Below are 26628 nucleotides of genomic sequence, written 5' to 3'. Positions count from 1 at the left end.
AGTGGTAGCAGTGCACGAAAGATGCTAAAATAAATCATCTGGATTATCTGAAAAGTTGTCCAGTTAAAAGTTCTGCTTAAGATGCCTTTTTACACAGATCCAGGCTTTGGAAATGAGTATGTAAAATTACATCCTCATTGGGTTGGACTAGATGTTCTCCAGAGGTCCCTTCCAATCTTAACTATTCTTTGATTCTGTCATTAGTTTGATCTCTGCTTTATGTATTTGTATGGATGCTTATAAGAATTCCCAGCCACTAGATTTGCTGAAACTCAGTAGAACTAAATGAAAACCAAACTCAAGTCATTGCCTATTCATCTTGTAGACCTCCTCTTTATTACTTGGTTATTCTTGATAGAGCCGGGTGAGATCTCTCAGAGATGATGATGATACCACCAAGGCCTGTAATTTGAGCTGCAGATTTTCCCCAGCACAAATGAAACCAGACCCTGTTTCACCTCACATTACATAAAGAAAGAGGTTCAAGGCAGGCCACAGACTTGCCTAGATTGCATGCTTTCACATAGTTTTCTTCAAATACATATGGAGAACTGAAAACTCATTCTTCTTTTATTTCTACATTTTTTTTCCTCTTTTGTAATCTGAAGCCTCCCTTGCAGGTCCTAACTTAGAAAACAAAGTTGCTTCATTTCTTTTCAATGCATCTTTGAGTTTCAAGAGGGTATCATTAAAAAAAAAAAAAAAAATTCTATTTAGAAAAGAAAAAAAATGATAAATGGACCTATTCTATAATTCCACATTTTCCTAGCAGCTGTATATAAAACACAAGTACTAGTTAGCTAAGTTAATACTGAGGTCAGTTATTTTCACATGGAAATTTCATCCAATTGTCAAACCGACTGATTTCAGAGTTCCACCCTGCCATTCGGTCCCAGTAGATTTGGAAGAGATCTTCAAGATCATCAAGTCCAACCATAACCTAAATCTAGCACTATATCATGTCTCTAAGAGCCTCATCTATACGTCTTTTAAACACCTCCAGGGATGGTGACTCCACCACTTCCCTGGGCAGCCTGTTCCAATGCCTGACAATCCTTTCTGTGAAGAATTTTTTCCTAATATCCAATAGAAACCTCCCCTGGCACAACTTGAGGCCATTTCATCTCATCCTATCACTTGCTACTCGGGAGAACAACACCCTCCATGCTACAACCTCCTTTCAGGTAGTTGTAGAAGACAGCGATAATCTCCCTTCAGCCTCCTGTTCTCCAAGTGAAACAGCTGCAGTTGCCTCAGCTGCTCCTCATTTGTGCTCCAGAACCTCTTTCCTACTTTGATGTAAAATAAAATTGAAAGTGGTTGGTTATAAGTAAGCTTGTAAAGTGACTACTTAAAGCACCCATGGGCCATTACAGGCACCTAAGCAAAGTAATCTGAAAAAAGCAGACAAGAAATTACTTGATTTAGTATAGAGATTTCTGTAAACACATTAAAAAAACCCCAAAACCAAAAAACAACCAAAACAAAAAACAATCACGCCTCCTTTAGGGATTCAATTATGATCTCACAGATCCAACCATTAAATATACTTCACACAAGTTGATTTGGCACCAATATACTCTTGTACAAAGCAGTATTGTGCTCAGGTATTGTGCAAAAAGTAATTAATTTGCACTCAAATCACGTTCATGCATGAAGTGTAGGCATTTCCATTTTACAGATGGGAAAACTGAGCCACAGAGATTATAACTGGCTTGCTCAAAACTGTTTGTCATATTAGTAGCATTGGATAACAAAACTCAGAAGATAAATCCACTTAGAGAGTACCTGACTGTGTGAGTTCTGTTCCATTCAGCTCTAGGAAAGTGAAAAGTGAGATGATCTTTATTTGACAAAACATTCCAGGACAAACTTAGGTCCTTTTTACTCCAGTAAGGGGAACATTAATGTGTTTAAAATTAAGTCTATTTCAAGAGCTTATTAAATCAATGCTACATGGATCCTGTGAGAGAAGGAAGTATCTATCACACCATGCTGCCATTCCAGTTCAAATTGGGAACACAAAATCACCCACAGAGGTTAAAATCATATAGTTACTGGAACTGGTAGGTTCAGCAGATTAATCACAAAAAAAAATATTTTTTCCTTTTTTTTTTTTAATTGCTTTTAAATACATCATATGCTATACAGTAAAAAACAAAATGAAACAAAATAATAACACCACACAAACAAACAAACAACAAAAAACCCACCCTGTTCTGGAGCTAAGCAGACACAAATTAGTGCCTAGATTGGAAAAAATAAGCATCTTTCAACTTCAATGAAACCTAAAGGAGCTGAAGGCACTTTTCTCCATATTAGATCATGACTTCTAGAAGTATATGAAGAAAAATTCCTCCACTTTCTGCATGCGTGGTGGAAAAAAAAATCTAAAAACAAAGCAAGACATAAAATACTCAGCACATTTACAAAGCGAAGGTATCGGTAATCTGGTCCTTTCTGTGTGTAATTATTTCCATGGGTGCAATACAACTACTGGTTTCGACAGCAGGCGACTGGTATCCTGAAGAAAATGGTTATATCCAGGTTGGTACGATATCCAGAAGTTAAGGATGAGGATCATTGACCACTTCTCTGAGATTAAGTGTCTCGCGGGTTCTTATACTTTCCCAGGTTTGGGTGCAAGCATAAGAGAGAAGGTAGTAGGATGATAAAAATATCTTGCGACTCTGACATATGAAAATAAAAATAATCTGTTCTAACTGAAATTTCATATTGGAAACGAGCAAACAGATTTCCATCTAAATTATTTTGTCAACAGCATGGTGGTATCCTTGCTAACCTTATTTGGCACCAGTGCATAATTAGATACACAGGGGTGTGACTCCAATTGAAGGTGTTGGCATTGTAGCACTCTGTGAAAATATTAACTATGAGGTTAACTCCAATTTTCTCTTCTTTAATTAAATGCACATGGTACTAATGAGGTAACCTACTGTTCCTTGATAGCACTAATTAGCTAAGAGGAGAGTACACTCTCACACTGCAATTTAAACCTAAAAATAAGGTTGAAATATGCTAATTGCAGGCAATTTAAAACAGTACAAGTTGTAGAACTAGTCATAATAAGGAAAACTGACTGCTTTACAGCTCTGCAGCTGTAACTTTGCTTAAAATCAAAACACGCCACACAGTTTTAGAATGATTTGGCAAAGTATCCGGCAGCATTCTCAAAAATTGTTATTTAATTCACAGTATACCACATAAATGGAAAAAAGTCATCTTAACTGTTCATCTAGGAAGACAAACAATGACTGATAATAAGAACAAAATCTGATTGAGTCTGTGCAGAAAAATATCTTTTGTTTAGACTATTTGGAAGCTCCACATTTTCCTAAACACTTAAAAGTGTCATTTGTAGAGGTGTTGCGCAGCTGCAGCTCACACTGACGTCAATGGAGTCCTGGGTGCTCAACTCAGCTGAAAGTCTGACCCTAAAATTAGACTTCTGAATTTAAAAAAAAAAAAAGGCAAAAGCTTTCTTTAGAAAAAGTACCTTGCAAAGAAGAAACCTGTGATTGTACACACAACTTTGAAGTTCCCAAAATAGCAACATTTCGTGCTGTAGCATTCATTACGATATAACACAATAGACCGTTCAGTTTAGACAGTGATTCGTAGATGAAGTTGCATAACACATTGATTTGTAATAACAACTTCAAATTTCTTACTTTAGAGCTCCTACAGTTAAGCTGAGAAGAGAAGATGGACAACAGTCTTTTGCTATACAAGCTCTTTTGCTGACTAATGCCTGGGGTGACTGAGACCTGAGCTCTGGCAGAGATAGCTTTCTTGTTTAAATCTTTTTTTCTCCTTTACTGAAAAAGAGTAGTAATTCAAGTATCTCTATCAGAAGAAGATAAAAGGATGACAAGACAGTGATCCCTTAATAAGACACAGAGTGGAGATCTTGATGGAAAAGGCACAGGAAAAGCCTTGAACTGAATGAAAATAGCATCTCCCACACAACCAAATCAATTAATCTTATTTTTGGAGTTACTGAAGAAAATAAACACTAAGAAAAGCGATGTCACCTATGTTGTAATTCCAGAAAGAAATAAAATCTGTTCATATGTATCTACGGATATGGATGCATGCTGTGTATCTTCTAATCAGCAGACTTCCATGAGGCATAATGAATGATCAATAAAAAGTACATAGTAAGTTGTCTGACTTTGCACTACATCTTCTGTTTTAATTTTAGTCAATTATATATGCCTACAGTTCATTTTTCAGGCATTCAAAATTTAATTCCCCTTTAGGAATGTTAGATCGATGCTACGTCGTGGGGTCTAGTTCCCTAATTAAAGGCAATAAAGCCGTACTGCAGGAGGGTCCATAAAACATCCATTTCACATTTCCTAAGACACTATTACAACTTGTAGACTCTCATCAAGGACCACAGCTATGATGTACCACAAGGAAAGTGCGAGAGTAATCAAAGGATGTACTAATCTCTAAATTGTTCTCAGTAGCATCAGAGAATCCTTTCAGCAGTATTTTTAGGTTACATGAGTGGATTGACTTTTTCTACTGAACACAAGACTCCAAAACACCCTTGCCAACCTAAGCTGGGCATCAGATTCTTCCTGACTCCAGCTCAGTGACTGATTTAATCCTGCCCGTGTGAGTAAGACTAATCAAATGTCAATAGAGAAGTTGATGCAAGTACCAGTATCTGTGCACCTCAGCCTATGCCCTGTCTCTAGCTAATGCCAATCTCAAAAGTCAAAACCTCCTCCACTTCTCAAAGTTTCTATCCAAGAGAAAACATATATCAAGGCCTGTGCATGTAAACAGCAACTGTCCTGACTTAGGGGACTACCATAGCATAAATGAGAGCAAACATGCTCAGATCCAGCCCTGTTTACCTGCCTGATTTGCTGTGTGGCACAGGAAATGGCTGGTACTCCACATACAAACACTGCATTAAATGTGGAAATATTAAACATTGTAAGTACTATTGAAGTGGGTTTTTTGTGTGTTTTTGTTTGTTTGTTTTGAAATATTTATTTAAAGTTTAAAAAATCCTTTTATTTGAAATCAATATATTAAACATCAAGTTCACAGTTGGCCTTATAGACAGAACAGGGACATTAATATGCAATAATTTTGCCTGTCCTATTTTAATAACTGAATAAACTCCTCCAATAAGAGCAGAAGTGAGGTCGGATACTCCAGTGCGTACCCAGAAGCTCAGGCAACAAGTAGTGTGCAAAGGCATGAGTATGGTTGGAATCCAGCCACCTCTGGAACATCTTGTGGAAGAAGACCAAGACACTGGAGGATAAATACTATCGCATTCCCTGAATAAGTAAAAAAGGACTTATTAAAAGCTCATCTGTTCAAATTTCTTAATTATTTTCCAAAGCTCGTGGTCAGAAGAGCCCTACACAACAAAATAATGTAAAAGTAATCACCTAGTCCAAAACAATGACAAAGTAATTAAGAAATAACTGCAAGTAAGTGGCAGTTACCCAGGACAAAATGTGTTAAAAAGGGATCAGTGTTAACGGTGTTTGGAAGGCATTTTTTTGTTCTTTTTTTTGCTCTTATCTGCTCATTTTTCAGCAGCCCTTCCCCCCCCCACCTTATCCTCCAAAGAATTCCCATAGAAGTCTGTGAGAAATTTAATAGAGCCAAGATAGCTTGGGCCAGATTCCTGGCTGTTTTGAAGCAGTGCTGAAAAAGGTGACAGAATCATACAGTTCTCCAATACATGGATGTTCTTTGTGCAACAATGCCCATGTTGCATCTAATTTATTGCTGACACAGCAAGCATAACTGTGGTGAGTTCTAAATGATACTGGAAGGTATCTATATTGTGTAGCTTTGACTGACATTTCTGCATGCAAACATCTCTGATGACAACTAGTCAAGTGGAAGTAAAAACTTTTCTAAATGCAAATATAATTAACCCCACAATAACATCCTACTGAAATGATGCATATAATTCAAATTGATTAGGAAAAGAGATTGAAGCTTTATCTGGTTGATGGTTGCACTGTAAAGTGATCCAGTCAGGCTAAACCTAAATAAAAGCTTTATCATCTCCATCTTATATCATGAAGTCCCTGCCAATCTTTTCTTTATTAAATAGTCTTTTTTCCATTAAGAGTGTACTAATAACTGAGTGAAAGATTGTACAGGTAGCTAGCAGGCTGTAAAGCAAACACTTATCTGTTAAGATAAGCACCATGGAAATCAATACAATCTTAAATAATTTGCTAAAGGATGAAGCTACATCTTAAAAATAAAGCTGTTCCTCTTCCTTCTTGAAGGGTGATTTAAAGAAAAATAATGAATTAACAGCTGCTTTCTTTAAACCTCCTGCTCACACCTTTTAGGTTGTTCTCATGGAGTTACCAGTTTGAGTTTTGAGGATAAAGAACAGGAATAAATTTGATGCTGTTTGGTGCTACACTAAACCCAACAACGATAGTTTTTACTTTTTTCCTGGAACATACCAAAAAACAAACTAGGATTTGCTTTTAGTTCTTGAAAACAAATAGTACAGCCTGCCTATGCCATGGCCGTAGGAAGCAGAAAAGCAGAAGGACCTTGTTTTAAACCTGTCTGCCCTGTAGCAGGGCTGTTGGCAGCTGGTGCTTCCTAAGGAGCGGGGATTTTCCCAACTCTCTGTCCCAGATTCCCAGCACAAAGCATCCCACACAATGCATAAAGCTCAGTTCAAATACTCGGCCTACGTCATTGAGATATATATATATATGCATACATATGTATACTTATAAAAAACTAGTATCTAGCATTTTCTTTTAACAGATTTATATTATTATTAACCAAGGTCATGTGCAAAAGATGTAAGTTCATGTGCAAAAGATGTAAGTAAGATAAGACACTAAAACACAGAATCAGAGTGCTCTGTGATTTTTTTTTATACTGGACAACTTTTGTTCACTAGGTCCATATTAATCAATAATTCTTAGAATTGAGGAAAATAAAAAGTTCCCGTATTTTTTTTTATGACTTTGGACATTCTTTGATACCACATGTCTCTGATCTACAAATATCACAAAGCTCAGCCAATCATTAATAAATATATGCATACTAGCAACATGAGGTAAATAATGTTTAAAAAGATATATTTAACTCAGATGATTGTTTAAATAGAGTATGTCTTAGGAAGTAAAAAATCAATTTTAAACAAACACATTTTCCCTCCAATGTGTACTTCTGCAAGATTTAAAGCAAACAAGGCATAAAGTCCATGAAGGTTTGTAAATATACAGTAAATGGTTGAAGGAGATCAAAAGTTGTACTACTAATGGGTTACAAGAATGAAAAAAAAAAAAAAAAGAAACAAAAAAAAAGAAAAAGAAATTAAAAAGAAATATGCGTTTATCAGACCAAAGAGTTAGATTTTAAAACTGCATCATAGTTACATTTTTCTAAAGAACACAAAGCAGATACAAAAATAAAAATAGATTGCTACACAAGAAAATGTCACATTTTAGACATGTTTCAGCATATGCTAGAAATTTCTCATTTATAAGCTCTTTATCCAATAGTAGCTCTCAAGAATAAAGCTAATTTACATGTAAAATAAGAGTATGGTGTACTCTTTAAAGGCACAATGATAAACACACCAATTTGACAATTACATTAATATGAGTATTTGCATAATCTGCCTTCTACACCTGTTCTTAATTTGAAGCAGGTGCAGCACAAATCACATCACATAATCTGAATACACAGCAAGTCATGTAAACACACTAACCCTTCTCATCAAGTTTTTGTTTCACTCTGTTTGCATGTTTGTTTTGAATTTACATGAACCCAGAAAAATAAACTTTTGGGTTGGACAATACAGAGGTTAAAATGCTTTTTAAAAATGTTTTGGTTTGACTTTGTTTCCTGTTAGAATGAGCATTTCATTTCCATGACTAGATAAACAACGCATAGAAACTCTACATTTCACAGCTTATCACACTAGATACACTTCCTGTGAAGTATGTTAAAAACATGTACAGTCAACACACAATACAAGAAATCTGCCAATGAAATTCTTATGCTCTTAGCAAAGTAAGTCTGAATGGTCATCACTTCATTTTATTTCAAATTCAGTCCTTTCTACTTTTTAGAAAACTTCATGTTTTGTACCAGCAGCGTAAAAGGAAAAACAAAACAACAGATGACTGAGTAATTCAAAATGACAGTTCACAGTAATGAAACATTCTTCCTACAGGTATGTTGCTCCTTTTTTGATATACAAACATGTAATAATCGAGTAATTTAAGATACTGACTTTCCCTGTGCATTCTGACTGTCATTAGCCCCCATTCTGTAACATTAACCTCATTCAAACTGAAGGATGAGGGAAAGGCAGCACATGTGGGAAATAACCGAACTCATCACACATGCCTGATACAGTGATGATTGTGAACAATAATGCCAAATACAAAATGCTAAATTCTAATGGTAATGTAAAATTCTTACTAAGTGAATAATCAGAAGCACAAACATGGAGCCCAAAGCTCTTTCCATAGCCTCCACAAGAAAACTAACAACCCATTACAGAGCCTGTGTGCTAACATCTAGGGTGTTGTCTATGACCACTAAATTGATGGTTTTACTGGAAGCAGAGGAGGCACTTCTGTGCTTCGTAACAAAGATTGAGGATTTTATATTCTTTCGGCCTGGGACCCATGGTCAAATACTGTATTATACCTAGATGCTTATCACTGAAATTAAGTCCAGTTGTAAATTGGAGGGCCAGGTTTGAACAATCCCACGGCCACTCTGACACTGGACATTGTCCAGTTGCAGTATCTTCATAAAATGGAATATCAGCTTCTCTGGTGGCTAGCGAAAAAGAGAAAACAGAGACAATATTGTACTTGCTGATGATACTTTCAGTGTAGTGAAGAGCATGGTATCAGCCTGAAGCTGTCACATCAACCAGAGTTGACACTGCTTTTCCAGTTCTTGCCTAACAGCACAAACAAGTGGGGATTTTAACTGTAATGAAAATCAGGAATTGTAGCAGAGAAAAATGACAGCCAGCCTGGAGATGATGTAGGACCCCTGTAAGCTGTCATTAGAAATTAAAATGAGCAAAGAATAAGCCAAATTATTTGGAGAATTTTCTATATTAAAAATGTGTATATTTAACTTAATTGTTATCTATTATTCTTCTCTACTACCAAAAAAAGATTTTGTAAAAGATGTAAATAATTCTGCAATGTTAAGCAGTGGCCACCCTACATAACTTCTGGGGATTGTTTGCTTTGATAGAGATGTCTGGCATGCCCTGGCAGGTCACTTAGCAGAGTCCAGACTGGGAAATTGCTTTCTATTCCTTTCGTCAACCAAATATTTAGCCTCTCCAGCCTAGAAACCAAACAAACCAAACCAAACCAAACTAACAAAAAAACCCACAAACACAAAAACAAACCCCAAAAAACCCCACCAAATTCTGTATTTTAACATTATTTTATAGGTTGACTGGATGAGATATTGTATCAGCCTTTGCTGCCCACGGTATAAAGCACACTACGAAACATCCCTGAAGTTGAGTCAAATGACTCTCAATCTCTCTGTGCTGATGTAGCACATAAAAGTGCAAGCGGTACACTGCTTGCTGTAGTCCTATCCAACCAGACAGACATTTCAACTAATACATATACCTCTAGATACCATGCAACACAATGAAACATAAACTTACAGAAAAGAAAGCACAAAATTAAGGAGTTCATGCATGTTAAATCAAGGTTAGTACATCCATAACACCCGGGTTTGAAACCAAAACACCTGCTGATGTTAAACATTACTAGGAACCAAGGTTCTTCTTCTTAAAAATATATATATGTAATAAGAGACAAAGATCTCATCAAATGTATTTCAAAATAATTCTACCAATAGAATAACATGCAGAAGCTGGATAACATGTCCAACATATCTAGAATCTTTTAATGTTAGATTAAAAAACATGATACATACATCAATTTGTTCACACATCCTCATTCCAAATGTAGAAGTTGCATCATCATTTTAAAACTCATGTTTGAAAGCAATTGCTTCAGAGTTTGCGTACACACATTTTTGCACTGGAGTTATGAAAGCAGCCATTCTTCCTGATGAGGTCTTCAGTTCCTCCATATTTGTTCAGAATGATAAACACTCTTATCAAAGGAAGAGAGGGATGGACGTCTACACTAGGGAGATTTGATCAACAGAAAAATTACCACAATCTTTTATCCAAAATTGGCCTCAATGTGAGAGATGTAAATCCTAAGTTGCCCACAAGGAGGAAGATCATACCCTAAGCTTTCATATATGTCTTACACTTAAGGTGAGCTATTTTATTGTAACCTTATCAAGTAGTTTTTCCTCTCTTTATCTCTCAGAGAGTGGAAACATAGATAGTGGTCTTAGGAAAAAGGAAAGCCCAAATATTTTTTAATTTCCACCACTTCTTAGTAAAACTTCTTTACTGTTTTTGCCAGAATCAGAAGAAAATCAAAGGGGACACAGTTGTTCTCAGTGAGATCAAACATATGGATGTTTTACACTGAATAATCAGTTTTAAAAGGTTTTCCTGATATTTTAATTAGCAAAACAGTATACCCAGAAACACACAAAGTATCTTAACTACAACAAAAAAGCCTCAACTGCATATTGATATAAATATTCAAGATTTTAAAGTGTCTTAGTCCTTCATTTCTTATCTAGTCTCCTGTCCTGGGATGACACCCAGAGAGAACCAAATATCCATCTTCTAGGCAAGGCACCCAGCAATGAGGCAACAGCCTCTAAAACACTCATCGGTCTTCAGAAAAGAAAATAACTCATACTGCTGCTGTTGTAGGAAATCTTATTGTCAAGTTCTCACCGAAAAGTAGCCTCATACACCTTAATCATGTGCAACTACTGGCACCTCAGTAAGCTGCTGGAAAGATATTGAGTATCTGGACGAAGGAAACAATATACTGAACATAACAATCTACAGTGACTTACAGATAAAGTTCTGAGGTATAACATCAGCCTCAAATACCATATTATGACTGTCCAGTGCTACTGGATACGATACTGGTTGAGCCAACGTAGCATCTCCCAGGCAGGCAGTGTGCCAGCAACCCCTGGGGAAGGTCTTGCTTTTATTGACTGCCTTGGGCTGCAGGGGTTTGCACTGCTAATTGCATGTTGTGAGATTGTTCTCTTTTACCTCATGATAAGGAAGTCTGAAAATGTCTACTCAATTTCTGTAATTCCTTATTGTAATTTCATGAAAATTTACTTCAAATTTAAAGAAAAAAACTCTTTAATATTAGGGAGAACTACATTTTGCATACAACAACAAGTATATAAATCACTGGATTGAGTATAAAAACTAATTACAGAATTTCAAATGCATAATTGTCTGAGTGAGTATCTTCGTTTCTGGCAGATAACCATGACCAACAAACACTTTGCAACCCATAAGCTATTAATTGTATTGGTTAGAAAGAACCTCAGGTTTTCCTAAACCTAAACTAATTATGACTATTATTTCTACTACGATTCACTGATTTTGAGAACTATAATATATTTATGCTGTGATTTGTTTTTGTAAAGCTTTTTACACTAAAATATTCTCTCAAGCCAAGTCTGTGTTCTGCAACTATGTTGTTCCCTGTCATGTTCTTTTAGCTCAGATTTACTTAACTTTCTACAACATTGCAATGTATCTTATTTCAGAACAGGACAGTCAATAATTTAGACTTTCATTTGGCCTACTTGCATAGTAGCATTTTATATAAGATTGTATGTGGGCTATATCCCACATTAAAATTAGAATTAGCCTTTATACCTAACACTGTATTTCACAGTTGTTTTCACCAAATTAATGGTAGGTGATTGATATATCGAAAGAATGGCACTAACTTTAAAAGTGGTGTTGAATTGTTTTTAAATGCTCCCCTCACTTCTACAGAAGGCGGCCACATTTTCTCTCTTTTATCAACTGTAGCTTATCTGAATGCAAATCGAAGAACCTTTTCCTATACAACAGGAGAAGCATTGCAGTCATGTATATGTAACCAGGAATCTCAAGATCTGGGCTTCGTTGCTTGCATGGTCAAAGTAATAACACAGCTACAGACTCATGGAAGAGCCAGACAGCTGCTTCCAATGCAACCCAGGTACATCCTTTCCCTTTTGGAAGGTCCCTTTTGGATCACTTTCAGATCCTAACACATGCTGAGTATCTGATTGACTCTGTAGCATTACAAAGTTTCTAGGTATCTTAAAATTGCTTGAGGACCCAACTATTTCCCTTGAGCTTATTCAGATTAATCTCATCTTTCCACCACAACTGACATAGTGACATTTTCCCAGGCTACTCCCTACATCCCAGCATTTTGGTATTTAGAAGCTATGAAAATGAGGAATTTATGTTTGTACAGAAGGATTTTTCTTTCACTAATTTGTACACTTGATTTTTCAGCCAAAGTGTTTGGCATCCACAACACCTTGCAACACAGAGTTCTGAAGCTTGGTTATATATTGCTTGAAGACCTAAATCATGCTTTTAGCTTAATTTAATCTCTTTTACTCCTTAAAACTTCAAGAGAACAATTAGATCCTGTGAACTCTCAGCACTTGTAACTGTAGCTAAAAGGCAACCAGAAAACACCGTCAGAAAACACAAAGATGGACTAGAAGAACTGGAGGAATAATAAAAGAGCAGGGGCACCTTGGGACCTGCACAGATCATATCTCCTTCTCCTTTACCCACTACTATTCAAAACTCGAGCCAATGGATTTTGGTATTCCCTGAAAAGTATAAATAATGTATACCTATACCTTATGCTTGCACAGTTGGGCATGAAATACACTCAAAGATGTATGAGTATAAACTTGCTGCCTGCTGTTCAGCCCCATTCCAATGGGTATGTCAATGATGCACATCTCTGTGTGTCTCTGCAGTTCTTCTTCCCTCCTTGCACTCTGTTAGCATTGCCAGAATGCTCTCTGGAGATTCACATTGTAATTTTCTACAACTATTAATACAAGAAGACCAAAATCTACAACAAAAAGCTTTTGTAACTACAACAGTAAGAATAATAAAGTATGAAAAGTAGGAAAAATAGAAGTTTCACCCTAACAATGAGATCAATATTTAGGATGGAGTCTAATGCATTTTAAGATTAAAAAATAAAGGTTTTTTGATCGTGGACAGCTAGTCAAGTCAAGTGTCTAGACCAGTACCCATCAAAAACAACGGTTCCTCTTTGTTTCTTCTCTAGGAGACAAAACACACTAATTATGATTCTATAAAGGATACCTTTCTTATGTAAATCACATTTTAAATTAATAATTAATAATAACACTAAGAAAGTTGATATGTAATGACGTGAAAATCAAAATAAAAAGATTCAATAAATAAGAAAAAATCCAACAAATATTTCATATTGACAGTCCAAGCATTGTAAACAACAACTAGCAGGATTTACTATTTCAATTTACCTTGACAATGTCACTGAAACCTAAGAGGGTTAGGAAATCATTCTTAACAGCTATTTATACAGTATCATCTCTGGATGTATTTTAGGACATTATTAATTACAAAGACTAAGTCTGATACAATAGCACCTATGTTTGTTAACTAACAATCTAAAGAATCATACACAAAGTTATAATTATTTGTTTCTAGAGGTATGGCTGGAGTATTACAATATAAACTGTACTACCCCAGCCAAATTATGATGATTAAATACTCCCTCAAATAACTCTATACAAGTATTCCCACCCAAAACAAACGTTCTCCCAGACTAAACTATTTTGCAAGATGCTAAATTAGTGTGACTTTTCTTAATGTGGAAAAACACCCCTCTCTTAATCCTGGCTTTGAGACTTGTTGGGTCATATTATATTCCAGGCCCTAAAATGGTTGCAATAATAATGATCTCATAAGTGGACTGTTAGACTAATTGACTTTATTTTCAGGTACCATGAGACAATCATCTCAACACTATAAGTACTCTAAAAATTATGGAAGTGGTTGTTTTTGGAAGGAAAAAAAAACTTTACATATTTGGTTTAAAAAAAAAATCTGCCTCATTTCAGCATATTTGTTGAAGAGAAACGCAAATTAATTTCAGAGCGAATGTCTTCCAATTAAAAATGTCCATATTTATTAATTCAGTGGTATTTCTTCTGTGTCTTACTGATAATTACGAAGTCAATTCATTTTTGTACCTAACAGCTTGAAAAAATCCAGACTATACAACATGATGTGAAAGCTACAGCTACTTAGATTATTTTCATAGAAATTACTATCTTGTTCTGTAATCTAACAAATGAGAATTAAAGTATCCAAAACGGCCATATACTGAAAATGAATTCAAATAGATGAGATGTTGTGAATTTAGGATGTCATCTGTATTTTACTAAATGCCAGTTATTATCTAGTCTTCAGCATTTTCTGTTCAAGAAACAGGCCATAAATATACAGAAAATAAAGTTGACTTCTGAAAAAATAATCAATTGTCATGTCCTTTAAGGTTTTCGTGTACACAGTATAATTTTAAGACGGTATTAAAATCCTTTAAAAATGAATCTGTTGATTTGGTGTAATGTTCTTATTGAAAACTCAGTATACTATTCTGTTCCCTAAAATTTTTCTATTTGGTTACAATGACTCCCTACCTTTCTTTTTAAGCAAAACCTAAAAACCCACAACATCACAGGACTAGAGGAGACTTTATGAGTCTTCAATATTTTTATTACTGTAATCCATGTCATGAAAGTCTTCTTCAAAGTGAAAAGCTTTCTTTCCCATAGCTCATTCGTGCTTAGCTTAGCTACTTGTTCTCATGTTTAAAGCTGCACTTCAAAAGTATAAAAGATGCCTCTTCCTTCCTAAAGTTTGATTTTTGACCCAAACTGCATAGAGCAATCACAGCCTTTCAGCCTATGTATTTAGTCTGAATGAAATCTTCTTGGACTTGCATATCATTAAAATGTATATAGAATTTACACAAACTAACTGCAGGTTTATAGCAAATGTGCTAAGCTACCAGCCATAGACAAAACAGTGAGATACCTTCACTTCATGGCAATTCAGAGCATCAGTACTAGAACTCTGAGTACTTCAACAGAACCCACACAGAGCATGTGTTTCTAATATACTAACAAGGCACTAGAAATTAGATGGATTGCACATTTCCTACTATTCCAGATGAGGTCTCAAATATACCTTTTAAAAATGGCATTAATATTTTCCAGTTTTTTATAGGAAACATCTTTTTAAATTTCTGTAAGATTTCACGTTCTTTGTTGTCACCTATATCATATCACTGGTCCTTCACAGTGATACAAAACCCATATATTGAGCTTCTCTCATTTTAAGTGATGGACATAAGCTTAAGGAAGAAATGCTTCTAAGTTCTTAAACACATGACCTTATACTTTGCTGTACTTTCAAAAATTTATTAGAATTTACTTTCTAAATTACATTCTTGAAAGATATCTATTAATATTTTGTAGAACAGCCCAGCCCTCTTGTGCATCCTATTCTTGTATTTTCTTTTCCATGGTTGAAATACATGACCCTTATTGTTATGGAAAGTTTTATGGACGTTTTTTTCTTCCTTATCCAGAATATGGATTCAACCATTTCTAATCAAGACATTTTTTTTGAATATGCAAACATCAATCACCATTTGTCCCTGGATTTGCATTATTATTTCCACTTCAGATACTATGCCCCCAAACTGAGGTTTTCCATGGTATCCTAAATTGGTCTTGAAACAGACACAAACACTGTTTTGTGAATGAATTCACGCTATACTGTATCTTGTATTGGGAGATACTTTTCTTTAGTGTGGTAATTTGATTATTCTTAAGCATGAAACCCATAGCTATCTGTGAACTAAATTATAGCTGCATCAATCTGGAAATTACTTGTTCTACGAGTATAGCATTGATTTGGATATTTTTTTCTGATATGTTGGATTACTGTATTGGTTTTCCTCAACACCGTGTAGGCTGTCCTTTCTATCCATCTGAAAGCATATTTCTTGAATAAATGAATTTACTGTGAACACTTGGAGGAAAATTTCATTCTTCATTTATGCTGCAGGTTCTCAGTAAGATCCTTGAAACATATTGATGTTGTTGGCACACCATACAGTTACCTTTGTACGTATTATTATTGCACAATTGCTTTTCAAAGCTTCATATAATCAAGTAGTAAAGCACTGAAGTAATGTTTAGTAAATTTTTCACCATTAATTCTACTTCATAACACCCTCATCTGTCTGTTTCAAGAAAACTGTATTGAAGCATAAGAAGGCATAAAAAGACCTAGAACACCAAAGCAGCAATTCCTGGACAACCCCCTTCCCCAACAGCATGGGCTGATGTGCTTTTCCACTCCACTGTGTCATTGCTTTTTCAGCAGTTCACATGCTTTTTTTTTTCTGTAGCATTACAGTGCAATATGTTTGTCCAGATAATTTGAACAGTTTTCAATTCAACTTTACATGTATACAGTCCAAGTGAAGCTAAACTAAAATTAACACCTACGTTGACCTTGGCATACATTCAGATTCCTCATTAGTCTGCTCCTCATACCCCTAGTAAAGTCCCCCTGCTTGTTAAAGCAATGGGACAGCTAACACTCAGACTACAAAATAATGTCTAATGATTAGACAAATTTGATACAAGTACTGAATTCACAAAGTAAAATTAATCTGAAAAAAAAAAAAAGTATGAGAAGTAATCTGCACAAAGAATGTCTTGAATGGCCCTGGAGGGAGACTGGATTTTCACGTGGAAAGGTGCACTTGTTTCTATTGACCAAAGATTCTTCATTATTTAGTCAGAGAACTTTAGTTTTGCTAGAAAATTTCCTTGAATTTTATAATTGCCTAATGAAATGAAAAACCTTCTGAAAAGAAAAAGACTTTCCTTAATAGTAAACTATCCAGATTTTTAAAAATCTACACCCATCCAGAGCATTCACATAATATTTTGTTCGGTTGCTTTTTCCGCTTTGGTAATTTCTAAATCAATGCACACTCATGTGTTTTTCAAATTCAAGAGTACCAGGAGAGCCTTGCTTGAGTGGTGTGATCCTAAACTGGCATAATTAGGGCCCTGTCTGGGAGCAGACCCTTTAATAGAGCCGCACACTGAGTGGGGAACCATTCACACATCCCCTCTCAGCTCTTCACAAGCTTTCCTGGGCAATGAGCCAGCTGGTACGAGAATCAGCCTGATCCAACCTGTTGCAAGAGCCTGGAGAAGTGGCTCAAGGAAACCTACACCTCCCAGCACCGCAAAGGAACCGCTCACACAGCCTAAAGAGGAGCCATCATGAAGGTGCACGTCAGCTGCGCTGGGAGGGCTTGCAGGGGGGCAAAGTCTTCCAGCTGCTCAAGCAAGGCAAAGAAACTTCTCTGTAGCACTTGAAGACTCCTACAGTTCAGAATATAAAAAGCAGTCCATCCATCCCATGCATGGCAATATTTCCTGGTATGAGACAGGCTACACGTTCTACCATGAATGAGAAAGATGGGTCTGCTATGCACAACTGATCTGAGTGAAGAACTGGAGAGTGTGTGTTCTCCCCTCTCCACCCAATCTGCCAGAAGTTCTAGAATCAACATGAGAGAAAGGGGGAAAGAAAGAGGTGATAGTGACACAGGTGACAAATGAAAATCACAGTAATGGAGTGACATGTCAGATTGCTGCACAGACATACGTCTAACATTAAAATGCCTCCTGAAATCCCTATTCACACAGTAATCCTAATTAGCATTCTGCATATTCAATACCTGCAAACAGAACTTGCATAAAACCTTTTTCCTCTGCCTCCAAAATATTTTATAATATTGCAAAAATATTTTCAGGATGAATATGTGATCTCTGCACCAGACACAGATGAAGCCATCACGTGATAACTTCCGTTAGCAGGCTGCTAGTAAACATTTTTCCATGTTGCAAGGATCATACATAAGGTTACCTGTGATATTTGATGTACCAAAAAAATGACAACTATCTGCTTTATCAATAAGAAATAATATCTCAAGGTGACAGATATTTACTTTAAATTTAAAAGGAAACCATAGTAACTAGTGCCACTTTCTTTATAGATGTCTTTTATAATACTGAAGTTTTCAAGAGGAAAAAGTGATTTAAAGTAAATCTATTACTGAAAGATTTTGCAGCAAAATGGCACACAATGCAAAATTTGGCTTTTCACAAGCAAAAGAGGTTGTCAAAGACAGGACATAAGCCTTTGGAACAGACTTGTATCTATATAGATAGGGACTTTTCAGCAAGTTAGTCATACAGACACTTCCACTGTAAATCAATGAAGTATGTCCAGCTTTTTTTCTTTATTACTCTATTTATCCCTCTACCTCACATGGAACTCCTGTTTTCTATACCACGAATGCTTGAACACAGCTATTTTTCATTTCCCTCCCACACACGCCTTACCTAAATATAACTCCTTGCCTTCTCTCCATCTCTTGGGGTTATCCTTGTCTTTAGAGTGGGCAACACTGATGCAAATTTCTGCACCTCAGAGGATAACAGTATATTCCTCCTAACAGATTTACAAGAGAAAACGTGACTTACAATTTTCCAGCAGCTATCTTCCAAATTTAATTTACCCCAAGCCTCAATGTTTGCTTATATGTAGGCCACACATTTCCTCTAGAATGATGTTCAAGAGGGAAAAAGACTGTTTATCACTACCCTCCTCTTACACTACATATTAGGCATTCGCATTTTTCTAAATCAGTGCTTTCTAGCATGTACAAAATCCTCCTACTTCCTATGCTTAGCAGCATGCATTAGATAAATAAAAATATGTAGCATACAGGTTTTGAAAGACAGTTTCCGACCAGTTAGATTTGTTTCTATTTTTGTTGAATGTAATGCAAAGAAAACTCTGTTACATCCGTAACATTTTTTTTTGCTGTTTTTAAACTGTGAATTTTTTTACTGCCATTATGCATGCACAGTTGCACTCAGCGTGCATTAAAAGCAGTGGGTTTTCTTATTTTTCCCTACATTCCCAATTTCTTATCTCTCAACAGCTCCTTATGTATGTTTAAAAAAGTAACTAAAAGTTACAATATTAATGATATGTTTGCTTATTTAGTATGTGCAATTAATTTTAAATTCAGACCATAAGAAGATCCAAAGGGAGATGACCAAACTAGGAGAGAGCAAGGCAAGGATAGTAGGCTAAAAGAAATTATGAATATCCTTTCATGCTGAATTTTCATGTTAATTTTTTGCATTTTGCATGTCTTTAAAAAAGTGGTTCTTCTGATACTATTCACTAATGCAATAAACATTAAGTAATTAAACTTAAATGTATACTTACTTTTCCCAAATTTTATCAAATGATTACACTTCAGTAAAGTGCTCATGCTAAATAAACAAATCTTACCTTAACAACTCAGCACTCCATGCAGCATGATATTTATACAACAGTCTTGGTACACACTGAGCTTAACACTTTGATTCCAGGAGTCATGATTTCCTGACATGCCATCCTAATACAGAACGCATTAGTACTGATGTTGAGACAACAATCTCCTAGCCTGAAGGAAAAACTAACTAACCAATTCATTGCAGATATATTAACTTAGGGAATTGAAGATAATTATCTATTTATTCTAATCGAGATGGAGTTCAAAGTCTGACTTTATGAAAATAAACTACTTCATTAGAGACATTACAAAGACTAGAAGTAGCAAGGCTTTTCATAGCGCTCAGAGTGAACAAATAAAATTACAACTAGCTGTCCAAATCACTGTGCTACACAGCCTACAACAGTATGTGTATCGTGGACAGATTAGATTTGTCTACCTGGAAAGGAAATGATCACAGTTCTGTACAGGAACACCCACCAGTGGCAGCAAATTGACAACATTTACCTCTGGCTTATGCCTGTGCTCTGCACAATTGTTGAAGAACCACAAGGCTTGCTCATGACTGTAAGAGTAACAAGAACGATAAAGCTGCCAGTTTTAAAACTCAGGGTAGATGACACTAGATTCTTCAGTGGCCATAAGGACAGCGACTTTCTGCCATAGGAGAACGATCTACAGGTTCTAAGAGCCAAAATGACATTTTTCCTGTTATGCCTAATGTGGAAATGTGGTGATAGGGAGTGGAATCCATGAATGCAATCAGCTTGCTTCACCATGGGCCACCACAATCATAGCTTCTCCAGAAAAGAAACAGCTTCTGAAACAAAAACCAGTACTACAGAAAGCTTAACTTTACTACTGCAAACATCCTGGAAAACAGGATACACAGTAAGAAAGTAAATGCTGTTACCTCATCATATGCAGGTTATCCTTAACTCTCACCAGAAACCTCCCTTAACTATTCGGCAACATGTCATTAATCAATATATGTACTGATTGGATCCATTCAATTGATGCATCAGTGTAATGAGTGACATAAATAAACATGTTTCAAATACATTTATTTGGATATCTATACATGAAAGTAAAAACACTACTACAGTTGGTACTCAAGCTTGTCAAATGGGATGCTTTTCTCCTTCTGTTTTGCATCAGACATACTAATAGTTATGCCATCTGCAGTCTGAAACCCAGAAAAATATAAACCAGAAAGTAATAGTAGGTCAAGATAAACATCTACCTAAAACTGGTAATTTTTGTAGGAATTCTGGTAACTCACAATCTAAATATAAATCTCTTGTCCCTGAAAATATGGGATAACTAATAGATTAGGGTAACTTTTGCATTAAAAGCTAAAATAAAAACATCTGTCAACTCAACATCCTTCTTTTACAATAGATCACACAGCTAGCGGTAAATTTAAAGAGGCTTTTCATGAGAAGGACACAAACAATACCCGATTTCTTCAAGGAAAATCCCAGTGGTTCTCTACAAACATGCCCTCTGCAAAGCACAGTAGAACTTGACGACTTACCCAACACCCTGATTTTGCAAAGTTGAGGACACAAATCTGAAGGTTTCTTCAATAAGCTTTCAACTTGCTGATTAGCTAGTAGGTGCTGTAAGGCACTGAAATACTTGATGCCATTATGGAATAACAGAGAGAACATATATAAAATCACCATATGCTACTTTCCCCCAAATATCCACCGAATACAAAAAGATGGTCACTAAAATGAATATAATTTTCTTCCTTCTTTGGCATGTGGAACGATAGAATAGTTTACATTAAAATATGGAGCACATGAGAGATGCAATGGAAAGGCTTACCTAACACTTACATTTGCCTGCAGATGTGTGAGCTAGTATTAAAAGTTTTATTAGGTTTTTACTGAATTTATAAATCAGTTCTACCATATCTACAGTTGCCAGATTAGTTAATTGCTCTGAAATCAGAGGAAATTAGAAATACACTAATACTGAAGTATTTAAAAAATATTAGGGAAAATCTGTTTCCTTAAGTACAAACACAGGCACAAGTATTTTTGTTTCATAAACCTCAAATTGCTTATACATATTTAGGAAATCCTACTGCTAGGAGATTTTGGCTAAATTTACCTTTAAATTTGGCTTAATAATGTAATAATATTGTACAACTTTATGACCTGCATTACAGTATTTGGTCAAACAGGCATCACGATGCTCAAATTGTGAATTTCCACTACATAATGAACAATGAACAGCTCTGTAGTAACAGTAAATGACAGAAATAGAAAAGCTCCAAAAAGCTCCAAGGACTCATTTTCAAAACCTTTATACATCTTTTTCACTAAAGAAGAATATTAAAATGGAGTTTGTGCTAATACCTGAATTGACACGGTATTTGATATATAAACCAAAGTCTGGGAGCAAATTCCATTTTCCTCTCATTTAAAAAATGAACCAAATGAAGTGTCCAAGGCTAATAAGAGGCACTGTGTATATAGTGATCATGGAAGGAAAAGCTGGAAACATGAGCAGTAATCTTGGCTTTAGGGAGCATTCAGTAATTCAGAAAAGAAAATTATTTGCTTTATTTTCTTCTTCATGTCTTGCAAGTCTGACTCATGAGGCACTGACTCTTCCTGGCAAACATGTAATACAGGACATCTACAATACACCATCCCATGGAATTTAAAAGGCATCAGGCCAGGGTTAGTACTTTGGGAGCAGGAAAGCAGAAGACTCTGTCTCCTCATCTCATCTCATCACCCTCTGGGTTATGTCTACGACTGGTTTTGTGTCAAACAGGACAAACAGTGCAGCCCCACATCTCTTCAGCCTTGAAAAGCATGTTTACGAATGGGTGGAGAACATGAACAGAGTTGTCAGTAGCTCCTGAACTGCTCTAGTTTACAAATTGGAGGATTAAAGTAAGCTAACTGGGAAACATATACTGGGAAAATATCACTATTTTTGCCTGTTTCCCTTAGCATCTGGTGGTGGCCAGTTTACAGACAGGACATGGGGCTAGCTGGACCTTGTACACTCCAGTCCATGTTGTCTTTCAGAATGAGGAGCTGGCAGAACAAACTACTTTCACAGTAGTGATTCAACCCTTCAAGATCAGCAATTACACTTCTAAAAAGTATAAAAACTACGTAGTTCATAAGCTGCTGCCTTTACAACTACTCTTCTTGTGTGCCTTCAGCCTAGAAGACGTTTAACACAAAGTCAAGGGCAAAGAGTGGAAAGCTGAGATGGTCCCAGGCCTCTGGACTGTACTACAACTACAGCATGGCAGGATGCCAATCTGACATGTTTTCTTTTTTTTTTTTTCCATTTTCTTTAGTCATTTCACTAAGTTCTTGCTTGGTTCTGAGCAAATAAATACAACTTTAAAAGTATATTTGAAGAGAGCTGCTGTAGAATGTGGAACTGTTTGTTGTCTCCAACATTGCTCTGCGAAGTTTCACAAAGAAAGGAGACAATGTGAACTACATACAAAAATTGCACAAGTGACCACATTTCACAACATTTCACTGGGGGAGAAAAAGATAAATTCTGGTGCCTGGGGTTATCCATTATGCACAACAAAAACTAAAAATGAGATAGAAATGCACTATTCCATCAGAAAACAAGGGAAGTCCCAAGAGGATAAAGACTCACCCTGAAAAATGTGACGAAGAGAATGGTAAGAGTTACCATTTTTTATTTCCTGAACAAAATAGAATTGTCTCTCATGCACATCTTTTGTCTGCAATAGACTATAATTCAGCAGTTACACACTCATACTTGGTCTATATACAATGAGAGAAACAGTTCTGTCAGCAGAATGCAATTTCATATAGAACTCTGAATTACAGCGTTAAATGAACTAAAACCTCAAAAAAAACTTAGATATTTTTTTTCAAGAATAAAACCCTATATATTTTTCCTACTAATACATGTAAAATAATTATTCAATAACAGAACTCCCATTCACCTGCACACAACCTGAAGCCCAGCAGTGTGAAACTCCATGACATACGTTTCTCTAAAATGGCAGAAGCAGCTCTTTCATCATTTCATGCAGTTGTGTTGGCGGTTTCTGAACACTTCTCTGTTACTTACATACAGCACTGGTGAATTATTTAGTTTTTTTTTTTTTTCTGGATACTGTTTTTCTCTTAGTCTTAACACAGCCATTTTTACAATTTAATCCATGTATGTATAAAAACCACATACCAATTTTGCAACATGTCTATAAAGAATGAATTTATACCATAGCTACTGAACTCACATCTTAGACCTTTTAAGCATCTACAGCCGCAAAAAGCTTTTGTAACTTACAGAGAATTTTCTCTGTCAATGAAGTCACCAGCATGCAAACCTGTAATCTCTCGTATGAGCACATGCACATACACAGCATTAGGGCACGCGCATCCAGACACTTCACACCTCACGTGTGAGCAAACACCCTGCTCTTCCCTGAGAGCGGGGCCCCAAAATCAAGGACACTTTACTAACCTGCAGCGGTCTCTGTTTATCACTGCCCTTAGGAGATTTCAGTCCACTTGTCTGTTGCTGTAAAAGCAGCTGCCTTGCTGCCTGGAGTGCCTAAAAGTAAAAAAAAAAAAAAAAAGAAAATCATTTCCACCAGTTCCTAGAAAGAGATGAGTTCCTCATTGCTAATGTTAGGTAAAATCCAATTGAACAAATGCAGTCTCCTCCTGTTTGATTTCTATTTGCTGGATTTCAGACTTCAGTCTGTTTTTTACTTAAAAAGTAAAAAAAAAAAAATAATCTGAAAGTGCATTCACTAGAATTCATGGATGTACATGAAATCCTGCAGGAAATAGAGTTAATTTGTTTAAAGTGCTTGAAGAAGAAAAATCATAAACTGCATCAATAGCCTCATTTCCACAAGGAACTTGTCTTTGAGTGTTCAACTAAAATGCCCACTCCCTTGCAAATTATCATTCAATTTGCATTTTCATATTACAATTTTGAAGCAAAAGCAAGTAGACTTCAAGTGTTACCGGAAGCTGTAATTAAATTTGACAAATCAACATCAGATTGTCTTGAAAGTGAATTAATAAGGATATTCATTGAAGATTAAGAACACTTTTTGTACTTACAATTCAAGGAGAAACCTCTCCTTTGACAAAATAAAGTGCAGTTTTAATCCCAAATAAAAATGAATGGTTTTCATTTGCATTCTTAGGAAAATCAGAGAACAAAGAAATTACTACTCAACCAACCAGATCAGGCTCTGAGATGACAGTATCCCAATCAAAATAGAAAAGGTTTTCATTTATTTTATGTTTTCATTCCAATTCAGCAAAATACAGTTAAACATAGGAAATGTAAACAAACATTCAACGTAGCCAAAGATTGGCTAATCTAATTATTTTTCCCTATGAAATTATTTCTAAATTGCCAAGTATTATGAAGTGGTATTTATTAGGAAATGAAAAAAAACATAACTCAAAACATTTCCACTGAAGCTACCTGGAGAACTCTTCACCCCCCTTAAAAAAATCAGTTCAGTAAACAGTGGCTACAGCTTTAAAATACATCACACCATTATCTATGTTATTAAAACATACTGTAACTGGAATATACTGCAATAAACGCCGTTTGATCAACGTTCCTTAAAATAATGAAGATTCTCAACTGATAAAGAAAGGTACAGTTTTGATTAGACTCAAATGAGCTGGTTTTTAAGATAGTTTCCAGTATCCATGACAACAGTTGCTTTGACAAGATGTGCATATGGCATTACACTGCCAGCTGGTGTGAACAATGTTTGAACTACTGCATTGAGATGCTGAGCAAACAGAAAAAGTTGCCACGTCTTAACCCTCAGGGAAGGCAGTCATCCCCTGATCAATTATGAAAAGACAGAGAGAGGGCTGCTACAGTCTGGCTCCAAGCAAGTTCTCTGAGAAGGCAGGCAGACACAGAAAACCAAAGTAAACAAACTGAATGCACTAGCACCATCTCCTAACAACATTGATTCGTCTCCCCATAGAAGGCTCTGGTACAAAGTTTGCAGAGCAGACTTTTAACATTTGGAGACATTCCCACAACAATCCCTGTATTGTTTCATCAAATTCTCAAGTAATTACAGGTCAGCTTTACAAGGCTACACATTCCTCTGAACCTAAGCAACAAGACACACAGAACGAGCTTCTCTCCACCAAAAATAAATAAAAGTTAACATATTTCAAAGTGCACTTGAAATATTTTGTTACCAAGGAACCACTGGATGTCCTGTTTCCTATGTGAACAGCATAATCTCTTCTGCACTCACAGCTCTTGAGCAGATCCTAAAGGACAATCCTGCTCTGTCTGAGATCAGAGCTAAACATATCTGTTGATTTCAAGGGTACCAGGATTTGGTCCCAACATCTTGCGGTGGTTTAAGCACAAAACATGGATTAAATTCATCAACAGAAGATCTGTGGTGAACTTATAAGCCTTCCCAATCTTTGCAGCTCTCCAAAAGGGAAACTTGTATGGAAGCAAGAGAACTATTTCACTCTCAAATTCATGGGAGACTGTACAGGAAAACCAACCTCATCGCTCAGGGTGATACTCTTACAAGAAGGAGAGAAGAGACCTTGAGTTAAAAAAATGGGAAAAAATGCGAAGACAATGTTTTTTTATTTGTGGTGGCTGCAGAAAATTCATTTTACAGCCTTAATCTGGGAAAGAAATTGCAATGATACAATGCTGATGTATACTTGCAAATAGCTAGAACACTCTGCAAGTTGTTTCAAGTGTCCTAATCTTCCTCAGCAGCAAAGTCATCTCACATCAATACAATAAAACAAGCATGCAAGCATCTGACAAATCCGTACATTTACAGTACTTGAAAATTAGAGACTCATAGTATGTTGCAGCTTCGATTTAAGATACACAGTATAGCATCAAATTGTGGCTAGCACACTCCTGTGGAATCAGCCTAAGAAAGCATGACTGCCTAATGCTAACTACAAAAAGAGTCCCACTTTGTAAGAAAGCAAGGCAGCACAACAGGATATGTTTGCATAAAAGGCTCTGCTACTTAAACTATTTTGATTCAGATGTGCTGGTTGGGATATCTTTAAAGGAGTAAAGGCTCATCTTTTAATACAGAATGTCTTATAAATGATGACTACCTGAATACTTCAGTGATCTTATTGTGGCAGTTTAGATTATTGTAAACACAGGAGATAGAAGAAGAACAGAAAACAATTTC

General features: G+C 36.0%; 1 protein-coding gene across 17 annotated transcripts in view; it reads right to left on the bottom strand.

The window, feature by feature from the left end:
• FOXP2 (forkhead box P2) overlaps window positions 1–26628 on the bottom strand; it is a 420375-nt gene that overhangs the window by 100879 nt on the left and 292868 nt on the right. For 15 of the 17 annotated variants that reach the window (XM_071803310.1, XM_065841198.2, XM_071803309.1 and 12 more), the window contains one exon: window positions 23910–23999. In XM_071803310.1, the coding sequence (XP_071659411.1) occupies window positions 23910–23999 (90 nt within the window). Of the gene's footprint in view, window positions 1–18471; window positions 19587–23909; window positions 24002–26628 lie in introns of those variants that run through there. The other 2 variants (XM_071803321.1, XM_071803322.1) reach the window with 2 other exon arrangements.

Source organism: Patagioenas fasciata, chromosome 1 (genome assembly GCF_037038585.1).
Source record: "Patagioenas fasciata isolate bPatFas1 chromosome 1, bPatFas1.hap1, whole genome shotgun sequence".
Lineage (NCBI taxonomy): Eukaryota > Metazoa > Chordata > Aves > Columbiformes > Columbidae > Patagioenas > Patagioenas fasciata.
The sequence above is the reverse complement of the archived record's forward strand: the minus strand, read 5'-3'. Positions and strand labels throughout refer to the sequence as shown.